This window comes from Anopheles funestus, chromosome 2RL (genome assembly GCF_943734845.2).
Source record: "Anopheles funestus chromosome 2RL, idAnoFuneDA-416_04, whole genome shotgun sequence".
Classification (NCBI taxonomy): Eukaryota; Metazoa; Arthropoda; class Insecta; order Diptera; family Culicidae; genus Anopheles; species Anopheles funestus.
In genome coordinates this window covers 58,272,740-58,287,099 of record NC_064598.1, presented here as the reverse complement: position 1 = coordinate 58,287,099, position 14,360 = coordinate 58,272,740, and the positions used below count along the sequence as shown (strand labels likewise).

General features: G+C 37.2%; 1 protein-coding gene across 9 annotated transcripts in view; it reads left to right on the top strand.

The window, feature by feature from the left end:
• Positions 1 to 14,360, top strand: part of LOC125764817 (plectin) — a 31,130-nt gene that overhangs the window by 9,323 nt on the left and 7,447 nt on the right. For 5 of the 9 annotated variants that reach the window (XM_049429412.1, XM_049429410.1, XM_049429408.1 and 2 more), the window contains 9 exons: positions 5,041 to 5,130; positions 5,201 to 5,278; positions 6,694 to 6,861; positions 6,929 to 7,420; positions 7,646 to 7,762; positions 9,184 to 9,204; positions 10,126 to 10,308; positions 12,051 to 12,218; positions 12,286 to 14,349. In XM_049429412.1, coding sequence (XP_049285369.1) covers positions 5,041 to 5,130; positions 5,201 to 5,278; positions 6,694 to 6,861; positions 6,929 to 7,420; positions 7,646 to 7,762; positions 9,184 to 9,204; positions 10,126 to 10,308; positions 12,051 to 12,218; positions 12,286 to 14,349 — 3,381 coding nt within the window. Of the gene's footprint in view, positions 1 to 1,689; positions 2,788 to 5,040; positions 5,131 to 5,200; positions 5,279 to 6,693; positions 6,862 to 6,928; positions 7,421 to 7,645; positions 7,763 to 9,183; positions 9,205 to 10,125; positions 10,309 to 12,050; positions 12,219 to 12,285; positions 14,350 to 14,360 lie in introns of all 9 variants that reach the window. The other 4 variants (XM_049429416.1, XM_049429411.1, XM_049429415.1 and 1 more) reach the window with 3 other exon arrangements.

Here is a 14,360-nt window from a genome sequence, read left to right as displayed (position 1 = left end):
CTTCCAATCTCTGTTTACGGTATAAGATTTGCTGCAATTTATGTATTTTTTAGTATGTTTCGTAAAGTTTGTACTTTGATTTGTGTTGTTAGAATCAAACAACGCTGCAGTTTAAATCATTTTGATAAATTATCGAGAGAGTCATTTAATTAACATGCAACTATTCAGTTAATTCATTTCCATATATACTATGTTAACTATCTCCGTAGTTCGTCGACACATTCTTACAATATTTGATGGCATTATTGATTGTTTTCATTCATTATTTGACTACTGCATAACTGGTTTAGTATTTTTGTTTTGTTTTGTTTTTTACACATTTCAAATGAAAAACACCCGAGAAAGAGTACATCTCTCTAGATCACCATTGAGCGATCGTACGTTTGAATGCCGGCTATATAATTGTGTGGGTGTATGTGTGCGTAAGTGTGAGGGTTGTTATCCACTATGATCGTATGCTGTCGTTCGCTGGCTCTGCTGTTTCGAGAAGGCATCTAATTTAAAAGAAGACAAGCGAACATAACAGTTGGACTACCAAGTTGTCATAAAAATAACAAATAACGATAATCTTAATAACATCGCAAAACTACCAAATGCACAAAACTGATTAAATAATCAAATACTGTAATCGTGTTCACAACTAAGTAAACAGTTGGCAGAAATTTCTATGTGGCACACGTATATGCAACTAAACATTGAAATTCATTTCCTAATACACGAGACCATAAAAATTGCTAAGAAATATAAGCAAAAATGTTAGCGGATGATGACGATGATCATAAAAATAATTCTTTCGTCAAAACAAATGCGATACTTGACGAAACGTGTAGAGGAAAAAATGGTTCATTTAATTTTATACGAATGAAACACGTTCAACTGTGAATCAAACATTGTACATAAAGATAATATGTATAAGTAGATCTTATTGATCTGAAGTTAATTTCTAATGCATACAACATGTAACTAATCGCCGTCGTAATCAATGCATAAGAAACAAAATAACAAATCATTGACGCAAAGTAGTAACGGAAATGAATGCAAAATTTTGTTCATTGTACAAATGTTGTTAAAGAAGAACTGATTTTTTCTGAGTATGTTAATTAACTGAGTATGTTAATTTGAGAAAATATGCGTTTTATCTAGTGAAGCATTTAATACGTGATGAAGTAAAAATACAAAATGCATTTATGTAATACATAGACCATTTACAAGGCATAAGCTCTTTATTTATATTAAAACATTGTAGTACGCTTCTGATTCTTTTTGGCAAACCATATACTACTGTCGAATGACGAGATAAAGATGTATCTCATTTTATATTTTAAGATAGCAAAGCAACCAATCATTAGATTTTTATCATTTTTCTTACGTCACATAAACTACTATTATTTGATTGTCTTTATCACAAACCCTCATTAGATCCAAATTTTTTCACAGCATCCCCTACATGTTGCGGATTCTAGGGAACATTACTTTCATATTAGTTTACGCAAACATGGAACAAACTTGTAACTCCAGACGACATGAATATGACGGCATGTCATAAACTAGGCCAACGCGAACAAAACACTACCCAAAACTATTTAACAGACCAATGTTAAAAAAATAACAACACCCGTTAAAAGAAAACAAACCAACATCCAGTGTTGTCTTCTCTCTCCTCTCTTTCTCAAATGGCCATATTTTCAGATGTTTGATTTCGCCAACTGCACAACTACCACACCTGATTTAATGCGTACCAGTTTTTATCCAGCCCAGCCAACGTCAGTACTAAATTCAAACTACCACAACATCGCCCCAACATCTAAGCTGTTGGAAGTGCGCTCCGGACGATTGCCGGCCCGCCGCTACAGCATAAGTGGCAGTGTACCATTGTCCTCCATGGTCGATTATTGCAATTTGTCCGAGAACGCGGCAAACCTTTATACGCAATCGGCCAATCTGACCAACTTGCTAAACGAAACTACCAAATCATTATCCCGCTCTTCTAACATACTGAACATGCGCTCCCTGGGCACAACGGCCACTGGTGATAGTGGAATTAATCTGCCTATGAACCATGCAACGACACTTTTTACACAACCGTCACATACTTCAGCACCAACATCTTCTTCCACTAGCGTTGGCGGTGTCCTCGATCCATCGCCATCGATTCCACTCGACCGGATGGCAACCTCGGCTGCTGCTTCGGCGGCAGCAGCTTCAGGCTTTCTTTGTACATACCCGAATACATCCAGCATCTCCCATTTACCTAATGCGCTTAGTAACAATTCCAATTTATCATACTATCACCATCATCTGCAGCACCATTTGCCTCAGCTTAATCAGCAAATCATGTCGCTACCGCAGCAACTGCAACAGTCACAGCAAAACTCATTCTCTAGCACCGGATACAGACCGTCCAACGACTACCTGCTCTCAAAACCGATTTACAGCAATAACACGATCAATGCAGCTACGAACGTCACTTCATTCATGTCACAGCCACACAGTATGTTATCTCAGACGAAAAACCTTTTATCGCAGCATCATTTTGTCTCGAATCCAAACATTACTCGTTCATTAACTAACTTGCCTTCTTCTACCACGTCTGCTTATTCGTACGATCGTAATATGCCAACGGCATCTACTTTACGCTACCCGTCGTCTTTTGATCACACGCACTATCTGCAAACAATGCACGATAATATCGACAGCAGCGCCTTCTTTAAATATCCTAGCACGTATCATGCTCCATATTCCAAACTAGACTTAGACTATAGTAGAGCAAACGATATGAAACGCCAAGTAAGTTTTAAATTTGATGTCGATACTTTATCAATTGATTCATAAATCAGTGCTAAACGGATATATTCAATACGTCATACAACGAATATTGCATAGGTATGGACATGATTTAGGTAGAAAATGTTCTTTTACATACATAAGTTTGTCGTATCAACGCAATTTTAGAATGAGATTCAACGGACAATTGTAACTACAATAATGTTACACCCCTTAAAAGAAAAACACAGTACACACACAATAGATATCGATCAGCAACATTTCGTAATAGACTAATAGCATAGTCTAGAATAACATTTCGTAATGTATGGTATAACTAATACGTTTCAAGACTGCCAAACTGCCAGCTAAACTTGCCATAGCTGTACATACGAAATTGAATGTAGCGTGTTTTACAATTTGCAAACTTAAGTTTCATGATGATTGTGAATAAAATGTAATATTGTTATATCTTCATTAACGTAATATTTATGCTTTGAGCTTAAGGAAGAGTTAATTAGAGAGACACAAACCTGCTAAAGAGAGAGATAGAGAGAGGAGGAGGGAGAAGCAGCTTATATAATTATGTATAACTATATATTCCTCTACAGAGCATAATGCCAATTATTAAACGCCAACATGTAGACACATAAGTGTTTAAACTAGTGCAAACATGAGTTGTGGTTTTGTGAAATGCCTTCCAAAAAATTTTAAATTACCATTGTAAGAAAACTACAATTATACAGTCCATGGGAAAGATCTCCTGCAAACAGGCAGAAAGGAAGAAAGGTTTTCAATTAAGTTGCCAAAAAAAGGTATAATCAAACTAGATAAATTAGTAAGATAAAAATCGAGTACTTAAGATACGAAAAGCAATAGATTTACTTTTTTTGCAAAAGTTTTCAATAGATAGCTAGTTCATTTGAACATTCTTGCATAAAATATTCGTACAAGCCACTGGAAATATAGTATGATCGAATCTGAAATTTTTACTTGATTTCCGGTATCGATTAATGTAATGTAATGCAACATACAATTGTAAAAAAAAACATGCAATGTGTTCTTTTGTTATTTATTGTTACGTTCATTAATCTGGAATCTTGGAATCGCTTAACGAAAGTTTCCATTCACAAACATTTATAACCGAGCTACTGATTTCATGTCAAATGCTGCTTGATATTATAGTGATAAATATGAGACCCTTTCTGGTGAAAACGAAGCAATGTACAAAATGAAATGAACAAAAAAGAAAAGAACAATGTAAAACTGTCAATGTCAATTAAGCACAGTGCTCTCAACTTTCATGCATAATATAACATCATTGATATGTAAATGCAAATAAAGAAGGGGCTTTCGTTTTATGGGAAATCAGCACGCTGAACATATTATTCGAACAATTCAATTGGTACGTCTTTCACAGAATATTACATAAGAATATTACTTCTCATAGAATACAGTATCAAGATAAATATGTACTTTCAAAGAAAACTATAAAAAGAATTTAATGAGTTACAAGTTACGATATAGGCGCTGTTGCATATTTAATAAAAATGAAGAATTTAAAATGTACAATTTTTTATTTTTTTTCAATTGATAAATTATGCTATTTTACACTTTTTAATTTCCTGTCAAACGATCCTCTTATAAAACGTATAAAATACAACGAGAAAAGAAAGTGTACATGAAATCTTTCCAACTGATAACCGCCATTAAACATTGGATAATTAATGAGTAAAGACAAATCCAGCCCGAGTGATACCAAATAGATAAACATGTGGAGCTACCTAAATACATCTTTGAACTCAGTATTACTGGATAAGCTAAAATGCTGTAATGTTAAGAATTTAAATATTAGCGCGTAGCTACTTGTTTAAATAACATTTAAAGTTGCAACATGCTGTGTTATTGTATCCTTCAGTTCAGACGCATTTCAGTAGCTTTTGTTTGTTACTGCAAAGTATATCATAAGACTAATAAAAACGAATTTAAATCTGAAATACAACAACTCAATCAATTGAAACACACATCTTTCGAAACATTACTTTATGGCCTCTCGATCATCAGTCCCTGCCATGCTCTCTCGAATAGTAGGGCCTTCGAATATCTTTGGAACTGCAATCCTCACACTATGAAAGCGGCACCGTACTACGATCTCAGACCTTTCAAAGCGAAACCCCTAAGTATATTAGAAAAAGACATTAAGACAGATCAGGACGGTAGTACTTGGACGTGAGAGCAAAAAGTATTAAAATCTGTTTCTTGTATTTATTTTTAAAGCTGGATGATTTTCGCTTGGAAATCACACGTCGCGATCAAGAAATAATGGCAATGGCCGCCAAAATGAAAACGCTCGAGGAACAACATCAGGTACGTAACTGTTTGTTTGCAGACTCGTCTATACAAATCGAGTCGATATTTAAGTTTTGCTTATCCATAGGATTATCAACGTCATATTGCTGTTCTGAAGGAATCGCTGTGCGCTAAGGAAGAACATTACAATATGTTACAATCAGATGTAAGTAATGACATAACCTGTTGAATGATGTTATGCAAATGGTACCATTTCTAACTTACGCTACGTCAGCCAATCCACAACCCCGACACATTTGGAGGACGTATTAAAGCCATCACTCCACCGCAATTTGGGTTTAACATACTTCCTCTGTCCATACAGACATTATAGCGAATTGCAGAGAATCGCTGGTGGTGCCACCATTCGGTTTTTTCGATTTGCAATCGATGTGTTTGTCAGGATGTGAATGAACTTAAAGGAGATGGTCGCCGAAGTTTCCCCCTCTGAGTCCCCTCATTAATACTAGGATGGAAAGAACAAAGAGTAGAAAAGCTAAGTCAACAACTTGAAGCAGATCTTTGGTAGCAGCAAAGGTCTCTGAGAGTTTTCATCCATCATCACCAAATACGTGACGTTGGTCGTCGTCATTGTTACAAGTCTGGTAAGCTTAACTGGGATTGCAAAAGGACTCATTGCGTAGTATTTTTTTTATCGGGGCTATGCTGTTATATGTGGCCGTGAAGTAAATAAAGAGATGGAAGAAGTGGATTCTGCAGGATCTGACGAACGATGTAGATCTGATCAGTGATTGATTTTCCGTTTCGAAATCCTCTGTGATAGTTTCCAACTGGAAATCTTCAATTCAAGAATATATTTAAGCAATACTGTTGGAACTGTTATGCAATTCGGTTATAACTGCTGCACTATAGCTCATCTCCCTTCTTGTATACGGGGTAAATGATACCAAGATTCTAACCACATGACATCGCTTCACCGTATACTGACGGTTGGCCTTTGGGCTCGGTGGCAGGAGCATTTTGTTATCTTCACCTGGGATTGCAGCAATAATTCATTAAAATGCTGAGTCCATCGCGAAAGTACCTCTGGCGGATACCTGACCGAATTTCCATTCGTATTTGGACAGCTCAGGTTAGCTTTGATACGACCCACTGATGTATGTGATATCGGCGCCGGGCTCATATGGCAGAACCGCCCTAACTACAAGATTACCGGCTACCTTTAGAAAATTGTTTCGGTGGCCTGCTTCCTGGGTACGTACCCGTATTACCCTACGGTTCCTTGGATTTCCGCATCCATTGTTCCTAGCGTTGTTGTTTGGTATGGTAAACTTCTTCCTTCGCTCGTTTAAGTCGTGTATATTTCTCTTCGCATTGTTGTCTTTTATGCCGCTGCTCCATTGCTCGATATGCTCAGATCTTAGGTTCGGTTACTTGTCTACATTCATTGTGAAAGTAGAAAAATGTGGTATGACGTGGTAGGATTGTGGAGACTGACGCAGACATTTCACGTTCCACTCGTAGTATTGTATTCGTTTTCTGACGAATCACAAATGAAACAAATGAATGCTTCTACAGTGTACAGCACCAATAAGTGTTAATTCTGTCTCATTTCCGTAGGTTGAAGAGCTGCGTAATCGATTGGAGGAGAAAAATCGAATGATTGAAAAGAAAACACAAGGTACAATGCACACCGTTCAGGAAAAGAATCGACTACACACAGAACTTGCCGAACTAAAAGAACATATGGATATAAAAGATAGGAAGATAAACGTTCTGCAACGAAAAGTATTTATTGAAAGCGTGCTGATTGTGCCAACATTTCGACAATCTGTACATGCTCTAATATTTTCAGATTGATAATTTGGAAGATTTGCTGAAGGAGAAGGATAACCAAGTTGATATGGCACGTGCAAGGCTCAGTGCAATGCAAGCACACCACTGCAGCTCGGAAGGAGCGTTAACGAGTTTGGAAGAGGCAATCGGTGACAAGGAGAAACAAATGCAGCAACTGCGCGATCAGCGAGATCGTGCCGAAGCCGAGAAAAAAGAAGAACGAGAGCTACATGAACGCGAACTCGCCGAATTTAAGATGAAGCTTCATTCCTTGGATAGCGAAGTTGAAAAGCTAACGACTCGTCTACATAGGGCTCTTGCGGAAAAAGATCGCTTGGAGGCTAAACTGGAGAGCTCGCAGAGTGAACTAGGAAAGTCAAAGGCAGAGCTTGAACATAAAACGTCAAGCGATGTGGGTCGCACTGGGGCCGATTGGGAACATGCGAAACAGCGATTGTCACGCCTTGAATTGGAAAATGAACGTCTACGAACCGAACTGGAACGATCACAGGTAATGTAGCATCAGTAGGACCCCAATTTTAACTATTAACTTTGTAATGTACTTCTTACAAACAAAGAATAGCGGTTTATTACACAATCATTTATTACGACTACCGTTCGTCTCAGCTGTCAGCCGTGTTACGTACCGTGACACCTTTGGTTTACTATCAATATAATAACACAATGTCTTCTAACTCATGCTCGTACGTAATCCTCAAACGTATTGTTATTTCAGACCACTTTTGGCAGATCTACCTTAAGTACATCACAAGAACTAGATCGTGCTCAGGAGCGGGCAGATAAAACTACAAATGAGTTGCGGCGCACGCAAGCTGAACTACGTGTGACACAAGTAAGCTTAAAACGTTTATTACCGGTACACATCAGGCTAAAATATTGTTTAGCTATTTGAAATCATTGCTGCGTCTTATGGTTACTATTTTTCATCTCATTATTTGAATGACATCAAAAACAGTTTACCATCACATGTACAAAAGAAACTTTAAAAATATTTTCTTGAAAAAAATAAATACCTTTCGGCTGTTAATTCGTATCCTATTATAATACAATCTTGCCCTGATGTTACAAAGATAGTCAAGCAAACGAAAGAGCTATCGTCATTGATTTGTTCAGCTAATGCATGTTATGTTTTTACGTGCCACTACAATATTTATTGATTAGAATAAATTTAATTTTGATATACTTTAAAAAAATCTTCCTAACTATAAATACAAATTCGTCAGCAAGACAACTCAATAACCCTGATTTTGGTTTTTAATTCTATAATATGAGCATAGGCATGCTATAATAATAACAGAATGTGTGAATTGGTCTGTTTAGAGTTTACCAAATCTTACAGTATTGTTATAAATCGAAAGAATAATCTTTCCAGTGTCATGATATTGCTTTTCACTATTCTTGTGGTTTACACAAGTGCATATCATGTGTTTTACACAAATGTATCGGTGTATACAAATGTTCAAATGTTTTACGAAGGTTCTTGTACCGGTCACGATCCAAGATTACCAATATTTCTCTAACAAAGCTACTTATCTACAATATCTCGCAAAAATGTTTGTTTTGTTTTAATTAATTTCCTCTCGTATTTCGTGGTAAAACGTGTAGATGCAATATGAATTTATAAGGTTATGAAAATGTATTATTTCATCCATATTCAGTAATTGTAACGCTTGTATAGAACCATTGTTTGGCTACGTGGATAAATTGTGAAAACATGCTTTGATGTAACTGTTTCTTGTGCATGTTTTGGAATTCACGCGCTTTAAATGTGAAAATGATGCTTAATTTCATTTAATTGATTTGTTTTTTATCTGGTCTTGTAATCTCTACCTGCCAATCGTAACGATAGATTATGATTTATCATTCAAGAATGTTGTATACTTAAAAAAATCTAATACCCTTGAGAAAACTTTTTTTTGCCTATTCTTGTTAATAAGGACATTATTATTATCTACTCATTGTTGGCAAATTACATCAGTAAACCGTGATGATTATACCTGCTGATTTGCTGCTCTGTGTTTCCGTAAACTTTATTGTAATCATGCCCAAACGTTGTAGTACCAGTCACTTATTTTGGTTAAAGATGTGGAGCGTAGAAAACAATTCTACGGTAGAAAAAAAAATGTTGCATTTGTTTTTAAATCGTTTTGTGCGCATCCTTTATCGCATATTCAAATAGATGTTTTCTTATGTTCAATTCATTACACAACAAATAACACAATCACTGATAAACCGTTCACCAACGTTTTATAGGAACATACGGTACACGATTTTGTGAGTAGCAACTTTTTACACAATCTTGCTCTTTTCTCACTAATTCATTGATTTGATTTAAGATTGAAGATAATGCCAAAAACATTTCATTTAATCTTACAGTAATTGTCTTGTACCATTATTCGTTTTATATGCTCAATTTCTTGTTATTAGATTTATTCGATTATTCTTAACAGTAATTGTTTTATGTTCTGCCAAGTTGATTGACGTATTCAAATTATTGCAATTTCCCTGATTATTTAAATTTTACTGAATTATTCTCAGACATTAAAGTTACAAAATTTTCACGCTGACATTATCACGAATCACTAAGTGATGTTTATTATTGCTACACATATGCACTCAAAATATTGTTAATCGAATATACAGTTTCAAATGCGGGAGCGGAATAAAATTACACAAATAGCAATACAGCTTTTTTGCCTACTCTTTTTATAAAACACGTTATCATCTAAAACACTTGATTATAGATTGTTACCAGTTGTTGCGCTTTTGTTATTACTCGAAATCTTTGTTCTTAGTAAGTTTTTCTTTTCTGTTGATGAGTTACTATACCGATTTCATGGTCACTTGTATATGATTATGAATTATTGTTATTGGTTGGTTGTCAATATCTTAAAATTTCTAGCATTTTTATCGTATATTTACTAAGAAGTGTACTATACAATACAATTCTCTTTTTTACTATCATAACACATAGCAATATGTATTTTAAGTATAACATTGCTATAGTATTTGCTTGCGTTTAAACTTCATAAAATTTGATTTTGATTTCATTTTCTTTTCTTTCTTTTCTTTTTTCTCTCCGCGTTTCTTTCTCTCGTTTCCATCCCATTTCTTTACCTGTGTCAATTGTGCAATTGATGTGCTGCGACTCTGCAATACAACTTACTCAATCGAACGGCTATTTTAACGCCTAAGACCGACGCTGAACGATCAAGAGCGGAAGCGGCCGCCTTGCAAGAAAAATTAGAGAAAAGTCAAGGCGAAGTCTATAGACTTAAGGCTAAGCTTGAAAACGCACAAGGTGAACAGGAAAGCTTGAAACAGGAAATGGAAAGAGGCCAGGCTGGTATACAACGAATTGTTAGTGAAAGAGATAAGGTAATTTCCTGTTTTTTTGTTTTGAATTTTATACACAACATACCCTCACATGACTGGCTTTATTACATACATTCCACACAACCTTTGCTCTAACATTGGCATTTTATTAGGATATGCCATAGTTGTTAGTTTTCTATAGTTGAAAATTTACATGCAAGTGTGTTTTTGGAGACTGGGATGCTAATTCGTTTAAAATAACTTTGAAAAAAAAATGTTCCTTTCCCGACACCAAATATTGCCTAAACCGAATTGCTTTAATTTGGGCAGTATTGTTTCAACGCGGACTTTGACGTGTAGTGCACCGTTTTGCAATCATTATTTTAAGTTTGTTTTTCCAACTCATTCAAACATTCTTAATCTAATTATATGCAACTCAACATACAATATTCTATACATTCAATTTGACATTGTGTTGTCAGTTTCGCACAGTCACATACACTTTAAACACGCTCACGAACAGTAACTATGAGTGCGTACAAACCAAACAGACATTTGTATGGTCGATAATACTGCATTGTAGATCACTGCAAAGTTTCTTATATCGCAATCGTCGTTTTATTCTCAACTAGTACCTTGATCACCATGTACCATTATCATGTCCTACAATATAAATCGTATGAGTGTCGTATAGCAAACAATAGCAAGATATAATCAACAATGTACTACACACACATGTTTCGTGAATATGGATTAGATAAGTAGTTAGCAGTGGCATTTCATAAGACAGGAATGGGTCTCGAAATAAGCATTTTTAAATGATAATGTGTGTTGTTACCAATTTTCATGCATTCATCTGATCACACATTATTATCAATTTATGATTGACAAACAAAGTAAAACACATCAAATCAACTATCGCGTAGCAGTATATGCTCGTAAACACAGTAATATGTCGTAAAACTTCTCAAACGTTGTTGAATTTTCCCTATGAAATTGCTAGTTAACGTTAAAAAGTCATCTTGAAGTAATTGAAACCGATTTTTTCTCTCGCTATTTACAAAATTGAACGCCAATTCAAGTGTTCTTTTAGAAAAATCGATAAAAGATTCGCATAACACACCACGGGCACGGAAACAAATCTTGGCTTTACCTCCATGGCCATTGCAACTGACTATCCAACTATGTGCATCATATAATCTAGAAATTCGTTAAGGCACAAGAAGAGAAAGAGAGAACAATAATTAACTGCAACCATAATGCATGCAGCTAACTACTTATGAATCCATGCTGTAAGTGTAAACACCTGCATATATCTGCCTACATATAAAATGTAACTAATGTCTAATTATAAGTACCTATCTAGAATATATAAATTACATGGCTGTATGTAAATATTGAATGATTGGTAGCTCAAATCTATCGCTCCTGCAGTACGTTATCACTCTACGCTTTGTAGTGTAAACTCTATAACTTTTTTATTTCCCTCATTCAATCGATATGTCTATGGTTGCTTGAAATGGCCTACAACGTAATGGCAATAAATATATATATATATACATATATAAAAAAACTATCACTCCACTAACAACCCCTGTATGCACCTCTGCCATAGTACGGAAAACCACAATGCCAAGCTCCCATTCTCCACTTTAATACACTAACCAAACATTTGTGCGAACTATTTCGTCAATACGAAAACATAACATCGCTCGATAGTTCCAATACTGCAGAATTCGATAAATGCACTAAAATATTCTAAATTTATTAACTACATTACCGGTCACACTGTTCCACATATCCAGGCGTACACTGAGCTGGAAAAGATTCGCGAAGAACTTGAACGTACGCAGGCTACACTCGGAAAGTCGCAGCTTACTCAAGAAAAATTGCAAAACTCGCTAGACAAAGCACAAAACGAAATTGATCATCTGCAGGAAAAATTAGACAAAAGTGGTGGTGAAACCCGCAGGGTAAGTGATCACAATGGATGTTGAATATTAGCCAAAAATTTGACATTAATATTTATCCTTCTCACAGTTACAACTCGAGAAAGAAAAAATCAACTATGAATTTGAAAACATTCAATCACAGTTGGATAAATCGTTGGGACAATCTTCGCGCATACAAAAAGAGAAGGAAGCTGCACAAATGGACCTCGATCGCTATCGAGACAAAGCAGATAAACTGCAATCATCTCTTGCTCGTTTGCAAAAGGAGCGTGATGTACTTTGCGATGAGTTGGAAAAGTTGAAAGAAAAATCCGAATCTACCCAAAGCAATGCACTCAAATATCAGCGCGAACGCGATGCAATTCAGACCGAGCTTGAAGTGGTGAAAGAACGATGGGAAAAAGCTCATCAAGTCCACCAGAAGCTTCAGATGGAACGAGATGATGCCGTTACGGAAATCGATATATTGAAGGAAAAGCTGGACAAGGCACTGTATGCCAGCCAGAAGCTGATCGATGAGAAAGAAACATCCACTAAGGAGTTTGAGAAAATGCTGGAGAAGTATGATCGGGCACAAAACGAAATTTACCGGTTGCAGTCACGCGTCGATACGGCCGAAGCCGATCGCAACCGATTGGAGGTGGAAGCAGAACGATCTGCATTGGCAGCCTCGAAGGCACGAGAAGACTTGCGTAAAATACAAGAAGAAACAACAAGGCTCCAAGAAGCTTGTGATCGCGCCGCAATGCAGCTTGGTCGTTCGAAAGAACTCGAAGATAAGGCCAAGGAAGATGTGGATATGATTCGTGAAAGACTGGACAAATGTCAAACCGATTTGCGCCGGGCACAATCAGAAAAGGAAAATCAACAAGCAGAAGTAGAACGTTTGACATATGAACTGGATCGCTCCCATAACCTCTACACTAAACAAACAGCATCACTTGATTCAGCTCAGGAAGAGATTGCGCGCTATGGATTGGAGGTCGAAAAAATGCGTGAGCGTTACGAAAAGACGGCGGCTGAATTACGGCGACTACAAGAGAATGAATCCTTCTCTCGCGAAGCCCGACGAATGAAAGATGAAAATGATAGACTACGCGAGAAGTACGATAAAGTCATAGTGGAGCTAGAGAACTTCCGCGGCAAATCACAATACGAGCAAGAGACATTCGACAAGATGAAAGAGAAGTTTGAGGCACGAGAAAATGAGTACCAAACGATGGAACTTAAACTGCACGAAACTAGTCTGCAACTCGATCTGGCCAGGTCGGAAGTTACTAAGTTGATCTCTAATCAAGACAAACAGCGTACGGATGCTGAACGAGCTCACATTGAATATGAAAAGATCCGAGACAAGCATGAAAAACTCATCAAAGAAGTTGAGCGATTGCGCCAGAATCCACAATCTGCTATTAGTCCCGGTGCGTTGGCCGCTGCCAGTACGGTAAGCTTATCTGACAAAAACGAACTTGAGCGTTTGCGTGAACGTCTAGAGAAGGCACTGCAAAGCCGTGACGCTACCGAAATGGAAGCCGGACGATTGGCTAAGGAGCTTGAGAAGGCACAACTCCATTTGACCAAACAGCAAGAAGTCTACGAAGCCACGCGCATCGAATTCGAGCGTATGTCTGCCGAGCTGACACGTGTACTGGAGCGGCTCGAAAAATCGGAAGCCGAAAAGGAAACGCTTCGTCAATCGACGAAGATCTACGAAAAGCATCACCAGCAACATGCCAGCAACCATCACGTCGAACAGAGTCTCATGAAACTTGAGGCCGATAACAAGCAGCTGATGGCCGAACGCGATCAACTCGTCATGCAGCTGGAAAAGAGTCAAGATATGCTTATGAGCTTCCAGCAGGAGCTTAACGCGGCTGAATTGGAACTACAGCGGCAGTGTGAAGAAAATCGTCGGCTTAAGAGTTCACCTCAGCAGCAAGGCGCTGTTTCAAATCCACCTCAACAAGCGCAGGCTGCGGCTCAAGAAATTCAAAACTACAAGAAAGAAATCACTAAACTGAAACAGATGCTTCAAGAAACGGGGGCTCGTGGGGATAATGAGCTCGAACAGTGGCGTAAAGTTGTCGAGCAGGAGAAGAACCGCGCGGATCAAGCCGAAAAGGCGGCGATTGAATTGCAAAAGCGAATGCAGGTAGGGCGCAA